General features: G+C 39.8%; 1 protein-coding gene across 18 annotated transcripts in view; it reads left to right on the plus strand.

Annotated features, from left to right (window-relative positions):
- The window catches only part of LOC110521001 (dedicator of cytokinesis protein 7), an 84,928-nt gene that overhangs the window by 15,560 nt on the left and 55,781 nt on the right, over positions 1-13,587 (plus strand). For all 18 annotated transcript variants that reach the window (XR_005040939.1, XR_005040937.1, XR_005040938.1 and 15 more), the window contains 7 exons: positions 4,439-4,524; positions 4,642-4,708; positions 5,158-5,307; positions 5,534-5,614; positions 5,780-5,942; positions 6,308-6,544; positions 11,936-12,098. Coding sequence is in view for 15 of the 18 variants with exons in the window: in XM_036969136.1 (XP_036825031.1) it covers positions 4,439-4,524; positions 4,642-4,708; positions 5,158-5,307; positions 5,534-5,614; positions 5,780-5,942; positions 6,308-6,544; positions 11,936-12,098 (947 nt within the window). In the remaining 3 variants the exon portion in view is untranslated. The remainder of the gene's footprint in view (positions 1-4,438; positions 4,525-4,641; positions 4,709-5,157; positions 5,308-5,533; positions 5,615-5,779; positions 5,943-6,307; positions 6,545-11,935; positions 12,099-13,587) is intronic.

The raw sequence follows: 13,587 nt of genomic DNA on the forward strand, positions 1-13,587 counted from the left end.
ACTATGACAGACAAAATGAGAAGAAAAAAAATCCAGAAAATCACATTGTAGGATTTTTAATGAATTTATTTGCAAATTATGGTGGAAAATAAGTATTTGGTCAATAACAAAAGTTTATCTCAATACTTTGTCATTGCCAACAAAGGGTATATAACAGAGGTCAAATGTTTTCTGTAAGTCTTCACAAGGTTTTTTCTTCACCAAGCTGCTTACCTATTGCAGATTCAGTCTTCCCAGCCTGGTGCAGGTCTACAATTTTGTTTCTGGTGTCCTTTGACAGCTCTTTGGTCTTGGCCATAGTGGAGTTTGGAGTGTGACTGTTTGAGGTTGTGGACAGGTGTCTTTTATACTGATAACAAGTTCAAACAGGTGCCAGTAATACAGGTAACGAGTGGAGGACAGAGGAGCCTCTTAAAGAAGAAGTTACAGGTCTGTGAGAGCCAGAAATCTTGCTTGTTTGTAGGTGACCAAATACTTATTTTCCACCATAATTTGCAAATAAATTCATAAAAAATCCTACAATGTGATTTTCTGGATTTTTTTTCTTCTCATTTTGCCTGTCATAGTTGAAGTGTACCTATGATAAATTACAGGCCTCTCTCATATTTTTAAGTGGGAGAACTTGCACATTTGATGGCTGACTAAATACTTTTTTGCCCCACTGTATGTTTAGTGAGTCCACCAGGTCAGAGGCAGTAGGGATGACCAGGGATGTTCTATTGATAATTGCGTGAATTGGACCATTTTCCTGTCTTGCTAAGCATTCAAAATATATTGTGTACTTTGGGTGTCAGGGAAAATGTATGGAGTAAAAAGTACATTACGTTCGTAAAGAAAATAGTAAAGTAAAAATATAATTAGTAAAGTACAGATACCCCCCCAACAACTACTTCAATACTTTTACTTTAGTACTTTACACCACTGGATTTAATAAATAGGCTTTTTTATAACTTCAGTGTGTTGAAGCCTTGTGTTATTATGCAATTATTTAATGGCCATGTTTAGTTAATGAAATTAGAAGTTAGAACTGTGACCATGATCACAAATGATATCGCAATTGCCGATCAGCTGTTTAATAGAATGCATTAGATTGACGGTGACAGTCAGATTAGGCTACAGATTAAATAATAAATAAATACACTGGCTGTCATTGACAAGCATAGGCCTATTCCGTTCATATCCATATTATTAATATTTGCTTCAGTGATTGAAATTACCACCCCATCCTCAGTAGCCTATTCCAGCAGGCTGTTGGGCAAGGGAAGCACTTCTTACCTCGAAATCGCCTCGCTATTCATGTTGACTAAATTAGTCTAGTCAATTAGAACTAAGCAAGCTGCTAAATCATTCATTTTACATATTGCCTAGGCTACTCTAGGATATCTGAAATTAGGTGTAGGCCTACAGTTACTTGTAGAAGTATTAATTCATATTGGCGTTTTTCCTATTTTGTTGCATTAGAACCTGTCATTTTAAATTGATTTTTATTTGGATTTCATGTAATGGACATTCACAAAATAGTCCAAATTGGTGAAGTGAAATGAAAAAATTACTTGTTTAGATGTATTGTTTTTAAATGGAAAAGTGGATCCGTGCATGTGAAGCCACTAAATAAGATTTGGTGTAACCAATTACCTTCAGAAGTCACATAGTTGGATTGCACACAGGTGGACTTTAAGTGTCACATGATCTCAGTATATATACACACCTGTTCTCAAAGGCCCCAGAGTCTGCAACACCACCAAGCAAGCAGCACCATGAAGACCAAGGAGGTCTCCAAACAAGTCAGGGACAAAGTTGTGGAGAAGTACAGATCGGGGTTGTAAAAAAAATATCTGAAACTTTGAACATCCCACGGAGCACCATTTAAATCTATTATTAAAAAAATTGAAAGAATATGGCATCACAACAAACCTGCCAAGAGAGGGTCGCTCACCAAAATTCACAGACCAGGCAAGGAGGGAATTAATCAGAGAGGCAACAGAGACCAAAGATAACCCTGAAGGCGCTGCAAAGCTCCACAGCGGAGATTGGAGTATCTGTGGAGGACCACTTTAAGCTGTACACTCCACAGAGCTGAGCTTTACGGAAGAATGGTCAGAAAAAAGCCATTGCTTAAAGAAAAATAGGCATGTGGGAGAAAGGCATGTTGGAGACTCCCCAAACATATGGAAGAAGATACTTTGGTCAGATGAGACTAAAAGTGAGCTTTTTGGCTATCAAGGAAAATGCTATGTCTGGTGCAAAGTGGTAGACATGTTATGTAAATCAAATGATACAACCCCCCCCCACAATCCATTTTAATTACAGTTTGTAAGACAACAAAATAGGAAAAATGCCAAAGGGGGTGAATACTTTAGCAAGCCACTGTATCAGGGGCTATAGCCTGCATCTTGCTAACCAAACCGTGGCAAAGTTTAATTACAACCATAAACTCAGATTATAGTCAGTAGGCATAGCCTAATTCTGTTGAATGACAAGTCAATCTAATTGGCCATTAATGACGGTTTGTAGTCTTAACATCTGGCACATAATAACAGCACAATTGCCCGAAAATAATTTAACAGCATTATAATTTCTCTTGCTACATATTCAAATTATTTTATTAGTTCACAATAATTATTTTGATGGAAAACCACATTTTTCTTAGGTCATTAGAAGTGAAGTCGATATTCCTTAACTTTCTTGGTGACTGGGGCAGTATTGAGTAGCTTGGATGAATAAGGTGCCCAGAGTAAACTGCCTGCTACTTTGTCCCAGATGCTAATATATGCATATTATTAGTAGTATTGGATAGAAAACACTCTGAAGTTTCTAAAACTGTTTGAATGATGTCTGTGAGTATAACAGAACTCACATGGCAGGCTAAAACCTGAGACAAATCCAACCAGGAAGTGGGAAATCTGAGGTTTGTAGTTTCATTTAAGTGATTGCCTATCCAATATGCTGTGTCTATGGGGACAGATTGCACTTCCCAAGGCTTCCAGCAGATGTTAAAAGTCTTTAGAAAGTTTAGAAAGTTGTTTCTTCTATTGTGGAAGGTGGTCGAATAAGAGCTGTTTCAACAAGTGGACGGCTGAGGCCAATCAGTTGTTTACTGCGCGGTCACGCCGTGCCTTATTTTTTCCTCTGTAATGAATACGCTATTGTCCGGTTGGAATATTATTGAAGATTTATTATAAAAAGACCCTAAGGATTGATTGTAAACATCGTTTGACATGTTTCTACAAACTGTAATGGGGAACTCTTTTGACTTTTCGTCTGGATTTTGCGCTCGGCATTGTGCCTTTGGAATAGTGAACTATACTTGTGGAAAAAAACGAGGTATTTGGACATAAATATGGACGTAATCGAACAAAACAAACATTTCTTGTGGGAGTCCTGGGAGTGCAATCCGACGAAGATCAGCAAAGGTAAGTGAAGATTTATAATGCTATTTATGACTTTTGTTGACTCCACAACTTGGCAGGTAACTGTATTGCTTGCTTTTGTGGCTGAACGCTGTTCTCAGATGATTGAATATTGTGCTTTTGCCGTAAAGCTTTTTTGAAATCTGACACAGCGGTTGCATTAAGAACAAGTTTATCTTTAATTCTATGTAAAACGTGTCTTTCATCAAAGTTTATGATGAGTATTTCTGTTATTTGATGTGGCTCTCTGCAATTTCTCCGGATGTTTTGGAGGCATTTCTGAACATGGCGCCAATGCAAACTGAGGTTTTTGGATATAAATATGAACTTGATCGAACAAAACATACATGTATTGTGTAACATTGAGTCCTGGGAGTGTCATCTGATGAAGATCATCAAAGGTTAGTGATTCATTTGATCTATATTTCTGCTTTTTTTGACACCTCTGTGGTTGGATAATGGCTGAATGCTTTCTGTGACTAGTTGCTGACCTAACATAATGATATGTTCTGCTTTCGCCGAAAAGCCTTTTTGAAATCGGACACTGGTTGGATTAACGAGATGTGTATCTTTAAAATGGTGTAAAATACTTGTATGGTTGAGGAATTTTAATTATGAGATTTCTGTTGTTTCGAATTTGGCGCCCTGCAATTTCACTGGCTGTTGGCGAGGTGGGACGCTAGCGACCCGAACGATCCCAGAGAGGTTAATTCGCTCAAAAACGTTAATCTACTCTCTTGCTGCTGAGAAAAAAAATGGGGTAGTTTTCAGGCCTTCTGTGCGGATTTTGACTAGTCATTTGCCTAGAAATTTTAGCTAGACCTGGCAACCCTATCAATGCTAATGCTGTCACATCACATGTCTTTTTAAAGCGCCGAAAATTCAGTCGACGCTACTGGTTTCACACGAGTGAAAATACTTTTCCTCAGATAGTGTTTATACACCGCATATTCCAATATATAATGTACCATACAAAAACCTATGTTAATGTTTTTCTTATTATTATTATACTTTCTCTGCGTCCTCAGGAGGAACCCATAGAGCGCCACTGCGTGCCTGATGTTCCTAAGGAGCACTTTGGCCAGAGGCTACTCGTCAAGTGCTTGTCCTTGAAGTAAGTGGGGGAACACACCGACAACCTTTAAAAAGCAACCTTTAAAAAGCATTTTAGCTGCACTCTTTTTAACTGCCTTCTGCTTTCTACTGACCCAATCCTTTTTTCCCCTTCAAGGTTTGAGATCGAAATCGAGCCCATATTCGCCAGTTTGGCCTTATACGATGTCAAGGAAAAGAAAAAGGTAAGCTGTTATGTTTTCCTCAATGCCACTCGGCCCGGAGTTGTTGGGTCAGTCTCTGAGAAATCATTAAAAAGGGTTGGAGTCCAACATGAACTAGATGACTGGGCTATAAAAGTTTACATATGAGGCCTGTTATCATTGTGTCAATGCTCTTTAAGTCATACCATGTATCTGTATGAGTAACACTCAATTGTTGCTCATACGCATCAAACTTTAAGAGGGAAACGGTAACCAATTTAAAATGAAGTCCCTCGAAGCCCCTCTTCCATGCTCAGTCAATTTACAGTAAACAAATATTTCAGAGTTTTTAAAACTGCAATGTTGTCAGATTAAGTATTCGTAATGGATTGAGAAATACATTGCACTAACCAATATCAATATCAGACTAGTCTCTTGTCTTTTTACACTGTTTATTCCATTCAAAATGTCACGTCTCTCTCCCTCATCAGATATCAGAGAACTTCTTATTCGACCTGAACTCAGAGCAGACTAAAGGGATGCTGCGCTCCCACAGCCAGACAGCAGCCATCTCTACCCTGGCCCGCTCAGCCATCTTCTCCATCACATACCCCTCCCAGGACGTGTTCCTCGTCATACAGGTCAGCATCACGCACATTTCTAGAGTTGCAAAATTTCCTAAATGTAAAATTTAAATAAATAAAATATCAGAAGGGAATAAGATGTTAGCAAATCATCCAACATGGATTTCTGAAAAACCAGGGAAGTTTTGCAATGTTAACTTAATCACTTCCTGTACATTGGATCTGCCGATCTGTATGTGAGTAGTGACTGATAACTTCCTTCCTGTGTGTTGGCTGTCCCCAGCTGGAGAAGGTGTTGCAGCAGGGAGATATAGGAGAGTGTGCAGAGCCCTACATGGTCTTCAAAGAGTCCGACACAGCCAAGGTAAGAGCGTTCTTAAAAAAAACATTCAAATACGCAATAGACTCAAAGTGAATGGTAATCTTTTCATAGGTTAGGTAGATTACAATGTTTATTGGGTAGGCTCTGTGGTATAGATCATCAAACAGATGGAGGAGGTGCAATGATTTTCTCTCCTTCCATATATAGAACAAAGAGAAGTTGGACAAGTTGCGGAGCCAGTCGGAGCAGTTCTGCACACGTCTGGGTCGGTACCGGATGCCCTTCGCCTGGACAGCCATCCACCTGATGAACATTGTGAACAGCGCTGGCAGCCTGGAGAGAGACACTGAGCTGGAGATGGGACTTCCAGGTCAGAACGCTTGGGGCTCAATAAAGTTGTACAGAGTTGAATTGATTACCATAGAGGATGGCCAGTTCTTCCTGGATGTCAGTGTCAGCTGAGAACAGAACAGGGCCGTGCAGTTTGTCTATATGAGTCATCGGGTGGACATTAGTAAGGTTGCTGATGGAGAGGTTTCATACTGGGGGAGGGGACTCAGGGAACACATCTAGGCCGCTTTTCATAAATTCTTAACTTTATTATCATATGAAATTAAACATTTAATTGAATATAGAGTGTAGAGGCTGCTCTATATGACTACCTCTGACCTTGTGATGTAATGATGATTCTGTAACTCTGACGACCCTGGCTGTGGCTTTCTGTCCCCCCCCCAGAGAGGAAAGGGTCATGGTCGGAGAGGAAGAACTCAAGCATTGTGGGCCGGCGCTCCCTGGAGAGGACCACCAGTGGAGACGAGTCATGTAGTCTGAGCAGCTTCAGACCTGCTACCCTCACCGTCACCAACTTCTTTAAACAGGAGGGGGACAGGTTGAGTGATGAGGACCTGTATAAGTTTTTAGCTGACATGAGGAGGCCGTCTTCTGTACTGAGGAGACTGAGACCTATCACAGGTACAGTAACAACACCATCAGCACTACTCACTGCATCAATAAACACAATCTTTTGAATTAAATCACCATATAAATCCACTAACTAGAAAAGGACCTTTACTGAAGTAAATTGAATGGGATTGAATGTCTCTGCTGTAACTAAGAAGCTTGATCTTGACATCTAGCCACTTAGCTAGCAAGTTAGCAAACCAAATGCATAGCTAGAGCTGAATTTAATTTGACACATCTTAGATTTCTTATTGTTATACTTACAGTTAGTTATAAGCAGTAGTGAAGCATGCACCCCCCAAAACAATATGAATTATTTACCCCCCAAAAGTCTAGTGCCGGCTTTGTATGGATGTGGGTACACTGACCCGCGAGCCACTGTGGCCCATCATGATGAGTTAAGATTTTGTGTGGCCTCCATCCCCATCAAGGGGCGGCAGGGTAGCCTAGTGGTTAGAGCGTTGGGCCAGTAACTGAAAGGTTGCTAGATCGAATCCCCGAGCTGACAAGGTAAAAATCTGTCGTTCTGCCCCTGAACAAGGCAGTTGCTTGTTCGTCATTGTAAATAACAATTTGTTCTTAACTGACTTGCCTAGTTAAATAAAGGTAAAAAATAAAATAATAATTCTAAGTTACACATCCCTGCTCTAGAGGGATTTTAATTTATTTTATTTATTTAATTTATTTTTATTCACCTCTAAACAGATAGCAAATCCACAATAGCTGATTCGCTTGATACTTTTTTACTGCAGCTTTCTGCCCCCCTCATTGTAGAACCATTTTTTTAATTTAACAATTGCTTCTGGTGCTATCCCTAAGATCTGGAAGGCGGCACATGTCCTCCCCTTCACAAAGGGGGATGCTTCTGACCTAGATAACTACCACCCAATTTCTAAACTACTGTAATATTTTTGCAAGGCAAGATACAATCAGTGGCAAACTCTTTTTAACTTCAAATTATATTCTTAATGTGCACCAGTCTGGTTTTAGATCCGGATACAGCACCTTTTCAGCAGCTACACTTGTCTTCAATGATGTGTTTAATTGCTTAGATCATAAGAATCACTGTGCTGCCATATTTATAGACATATCCAAGGCCTTTGATACTGTCGACCATCCCCTACTCATTCAAAGGTTGTCTGAAATGAGCTTTGACCAATTGTCATGCAAGTGGTTTGGAAACTGTGCACATCCTGTCTGACAATGTGCTTTCTGAACGTGTCAAGTTACCGCTGTATTACTAAAGGTGTCCCGCAGGGGTCTGTTTTTATTATTTACAGTGCATTTGGAAGTATTCAGACCCCATGACTTTTTTCATATTTTTTTACGTTGCAGCCTTATTCTAAAATGGATGATTCTTTTATTTTTATCGATCCACACACAATACCCCATAATGACAAAGTGAAAACAGGTTTGTAAAATGTTTCACATTTATACAAAATAAGTATTAAGACCCTTTGCTATAAGACTTGAAATTGAGCTTGGGTGAATCCTGTTTTTATTGATCATCCTTTTAGATGTTTCTACAACGTGATTGGCATCCACCTGTGGTAAATTTAAATTGTTTGGACATGATTTGGAAAGGCACACACGTGTCTATAAAAAGTCCCCCCGTTGACAGTCCATGTCAGAGCAAAAACCAAGCCATGAGGTCGAAGGAATTATACTTCGAGCTCTGAGACAGGATTGTGTTGAGGCACAGATCTGGGGAAGGGTACCAAAAAATGTCTGCAGCATTGAAGGTCCCCAAGAACACAGTGACCTCCATCATTCTTAAATGGAATAAGTTTGGAACCACCAAGACTCTTCGTAGAGCTGGCTGCCCAGCCAAACTGAGCAATCAGGAGAGAAGGGCCTTGGTCAGGGTGGTGACCGAGAACCCGATGGTCACTCTGACAGAGTTCAAGTGGGGAGATGGGAGAACCTTCCAGAAAGACAACCATCTCTGCACCACTCCACTAATCAGGCCTGTAAGTGGAGTGGCCAGATGAAAGCCACTCCTCCAGTAAAAGGCACATGACAGCCAGCTTGGAGTTTGCCAAAAGACACCTAAAGGACTCTCAGACCATTAGAAACAAGATTCTCTGGTTTGAGGAAACCAAGATTGAATAGCGCAAAGTATAGAGATGCTTGATGAAGGTTCACAACGACCCTAAGCACACAGCCAAGACAATGCAGCAGTGGCTTAGGGACAAGTCTCTGAATGTCTCTTGAGTGGCCCAGCCAGAGCCCGGACTTGTACCCAATTTGAACATCTCTGGAGAGACCTGAAAATAGCTGTGCAGCGACGCTCCCCATCCAACCTGATAGAGCTTGAGAGGATCTGGAGAGAAGAATGGGAGAAACTCCCCATGTACAGGTGTGCCAGGCTTGTAGCGTCATACCCAAGAAGACTCGAGGCTGTAATGGCTGCCGAAGGTGCTTCAACAAAGTACTAAGTAAAGGGTCTGAATACTTATGTAAATGTAAAATTTCCAATTTGCTAAAACTTCAAAAGTTTTTTGCTTTGTCATTTTGGGGAATTGTGTGTAGTTTGATGAGGGACAATAACTATTTAATCCATTATTAGAATAAGGCTGTAATGTAACAAAATGTGGGGAAAAAGTCAATGGGTCTGAATATTTTCCAAATGCACTGTATATAAATAGTTTTGGTCTATATGCAAGAACCCATAACATTCAGCTGTATGCAGATGACACTCTTATGTGCACTATTGCTCCTGTTGCTGCCAAGGTTATGTTAGAGCTGCAATCTGATTTTGTGCAATCATCGATTTAATATTGATACTTAATGTGGAAAAAATGTGATATGTTCTTGGTTTACACATTTATGCATTGGATGGTTGCAGGTTCCCGTCCATAAATATATTGACTTTTGGATTGATAAAAATGTGACGATTTAATAAAATAAACATACAGATGAGCTAGTTAAGAATTTGAGATTTCAAGTAGGCTTCTTTTTTTATAGAAATAGATCATGCCTCTCCCTAAACAGCAGGAATCAGATTGTACAGTCAACTTTCCTGCCAGCTCTTGGTTATGGTGGCACCATTTATCAGAATGTAGCAGCCACTACTCTAAAACCCTTGGATGCAGTGTACCATAGCGTGATTCGCTTTATCACAGGTGACAGGTTTAATACTCTTCACCGCATCCTTTATCAAAAGGTCGGCTGGACCTCTCTACATTTCTGTAGATCACTTCATTGCTCCCTTCTGGTTTACAAAGCTCTGCTGCGCGAGCTTCTAACACGTCTCACTTCTCTGTTAAAGTATATAAGAGGCACCAAACCCGCTCACAGGATTGGTTAACTCTAGTTAAATCAGCCTTTAGTTATAACGCCCCACCCACGTTTGGAATCATTTTCAATCCTCATTATTCCTCAATCGCTTGTGTCAATATAGGGCCGTTTTAGAACTCTGATAAGGAATGAATTCACTGAGTGTTGCAAGTGTTTCGGTTGATTGTAATCATTTATTTGTATTGTAATGTATCTAGGAGTATTTTTTGTTGCTGTTTTATTGCATTATAATGTTGAATTTTGAATTGTTTGTTCTCATTGCACCATTTGAGAATGAGACACTGGTCTCAATTGAGTTCCCCTGAATAAATAGAAGTTAAATAAAAAGAAATACAAGTTATAATTCAAATGGTATCAAAAAGCTGTATGCAACCTATTCCAGACTGCGCTTGAAACTTTGAATGGTGTTTCTATCTTAAATGGTGGAAGACTGGTTACGACCGGAATGTTTCCTGTCGAAGTCTATGGCCATTGAAATGCATTAGGATTTATGCAAATATGGTTGTAGTGTGCAAAGTGTAAGTAGTATCAAAAAGCATTTTGACCAGTGCCAATCTGCAAATTTTACAATTATTTTGGTGTTGGTAGCTTTTACAGTTTTAGTGCTGGAGGTTCCAGCGCAATAATAATGATGATGATGATGATAATAATAACAGTTTCTAAAGTTGTGAGACAGTGGGCCTCCCGTCAGAGAAAATCAAGAAAAATATATTCTATTAATTTCTCAAATAAATACAATAGTTTCAATAAAACTGTTGGAGAACAACCTTTTCCTCATGGACACTGTCCTGATTGAAGGCATTAATCCTGAGACCCCAGAAAAAAATAGCTTTTTATTTGTCTGAGTTTCCAGTCTTTTTATTTGGCCTCACAATTAAGTGTTTTACCATTTTATTTTCAGGACAGCCAAGTCTACAAGTGTAACACAAAACAATTTGACATGAGTTTTATTGACAAATGTCAAATTATACATTTTTCCAAAGCAAAAAAACTGATATAAATGAATTTGTGTACAGAAATGTATACTTACAGATATTGTTTGCTCAGTGGAAATTAATATCCAACTAGTCGGCGACAACTGTTTGGAGTTTTGACGGCAACTATGTGAGCTTCTTACAGTATTATAGACACTATTCTCCTGGGATTTCCTATGACCTAAATAGGAGAAACCCTTACTTTCTAACAACTCTAGTGTAGCATCATAGAGCAAAAACATGTTACGTGTTTGAATGTCTCGGCTCTTCATTAGACTACATTTAATAGTCTGTAGCTCAAACCATTCGGACTCTAAATACGTTTTTGTAAAAAGATCCCGCCCCGGGCCCCCTTTGGGATTTGCCCTTGTCTCACAAACACTGCTCTAGCTCAGCCCCCATTAATCACAGACTAATGGTTGGTATCAATGGATGCAGAACAAATAGACAAAATCCAATGGCACAACACAGAAGTCTGTGTTTTAAAGGGGACACGCCCAGAACACGCCGGCGTCACAGTGGGAGGAGTTAAATCATGCTCTGCACAACTTAATGAACATGCAACTGACCTATTAAAAAATAAATCAATGAAAGTGCTTTCAGGATATCCAGGTAAATATTATTTTATCTGAAAATAATCTATTTTGGTTTCTGTTACAAAGTATGTCTGGCATTTTTAAAATGCCGCTGCCCCTTTAATAGTTTGGTTGCGCAGTTGTGCCTAAACCATGCTACAAACTCTGCTTGTATATGTGTTTTTTTTTATGATGCCATGTGCAGACTTCTAGGAGTTGATAGGTAAATGTGGTATCACTGGAAAGCTGGGACACCCCTCTTTTTAAATGTATCCATCAAATCTGCTTTAAAAGGTGTGTTATCCCTGCGATGGTAGATAGAAAAATACCTAATATTTATTTGTTATTAGAGAAGAGAATACAGTTTGACTTTCCTTTCACGCCTCCACTAAAACTATCTGGCGCCCAACACTTTGAAAACCTCCGACTTACGTATAACTTCCAGTGAGAGAGTACCACTGCCATATCAGTCCATTAGGCTTAGATATTTGTTGAGGTGTAGAGCTCTGTGTGTGATGTTGTTTATGTTATTTACCCTGTCTTGTTCCCTCTAGCCCAGCTAAAGATTGACATCTCGCCGGCCCCAGAGAACCCCCACTACTGCTTGACCCCTGACCTCCAGCAGGTCAAGCCCTACCCAGACAGCAGGGTCCGCCCCACCAGGGAGATACTGGAGTTCCCACCCAGGGACGTCTACGTACCAAACACCACCTACAGGTAATGAAACAATACCACTTACAGTTCATTCGGAAAGTATTTATTTTCTACTATTTTCCACATTTTGTTACGTTACAACCTTATTCTAAAATGGATTAACAAAATGTTTTTGCTCGTTTATCGCCACACAATACCCCGTAATGACAAAGCAAAAACAAGTATTTAAAATGAAAAACAAACTTTATTTACATTATGAATACTTATGTAAATGTGATTTCAGTTTTTAATTTTTTGAAATAAATGTTGAAAAAATTAATTACCTGTTTTTGCTTTGACATTATGGTGTAGTGTGTGTGTGTGTGTGTGTGTGTGTGTAGATGAGTAAAAAACAACAACAATTTAATCAATTTTAGAATAAGTCTGTAACGTAACATATGTAGAAAAAGTGAAGGGGTCTGAATACTCTTCGAATGCACTGTACTTTACTTAGCCTTACCCAACACCAGCTACGGGTAATGATTCACTCTACCAACTAGCAGGCAACATAACAAGATGACATGCATGGATATTTATTTAACCTTTATTTTAGCAGGGAAGTCCCATTGAGATGAAGGCCTCTTTTTCAAGAGAGCCCTGCATACAAATACAGCATTTTACAAATGCAATGCAATAAAAACATACAGTACTTACAAGCAATTAATGAAAAGCATTCCTCAACAGTTCAACGGGACTTCTAGAGTTAGCCATCCCTGTGATCGGGCCTGGTAAGTCTGTAGTTTAACAATGAAGTTTGGTGCGGCAGGTAGCCCAGTGATTAGAGAGTAGGACTTAGTAACCGAAAGGTTGCAAGATTGAATCCCTGATCTGACAAGGTAAAAATCTGTCGTTCTGCCCCTGAACAAGACAGTTTAACCCACTGTTCCTAGGCCGTCATTGAAAATAATGAATTTGTTCTTAACTGACTTGCCTAGTAAAATAAAAGTAAGGTACGGTGGAAGTTTGTGCTAGAGGGCTTGAATTTGTAATCCAATACCATCTTTAAACTTACAATCTAATACCACCAACAGGCATTCCTGACACGTTGATATCATTCCCAGTCCTCAAGGGGAATGTGACACACATGAAGTCCTTCCTGTTTTTGAGACTGTATTTCCTTCTAACTGTTCCGATCAAATACACTGGAGCCTGGAGGACACAGACGAACCAAACGGTCTTTCTCCCTTCCACTATCCCTGTCTCGCTTTCATCTGAGCCATAGGGGTAACACTACTGTAACAGAGCAGCACAACACACAACCTACAGGCCTTCCTGTTGATATTAAGCTTTCCTCCTAGCGATGGCGCATCAGGTTCAACATGTAACAATCTGTAACATCACCCCATGTCCCGTGTGAATGCCTGGTCGACTGACTAACTGCACACGGCTTTGTGTTGAGTGGCCTCCTGAGCCCTGCTGCTATTTTAGTCAAGGTCAGAGAGTGAGGGGGAGAGAGGACTTTTATCAGACGCTGTGTTGACATGGCGAGAGAGAAAGCGGGAGATGAAGGGAG

Source organism: Oncorhynchus mykiss, chromosome 30 (assembly GCF_013265735.2).
Source record: "Oncorhynchus mykiss isolate Arlee chromosome 30, USDA_OmykA_1.1, whole genome shotgun sequence".
Lineage (NCBI taxonomy): Eukaryota > Metazoa > Chordata > Actinopteri > Salmoniformes > Salmonidae > Oncorhynchus > Oncorhynchus mykiss.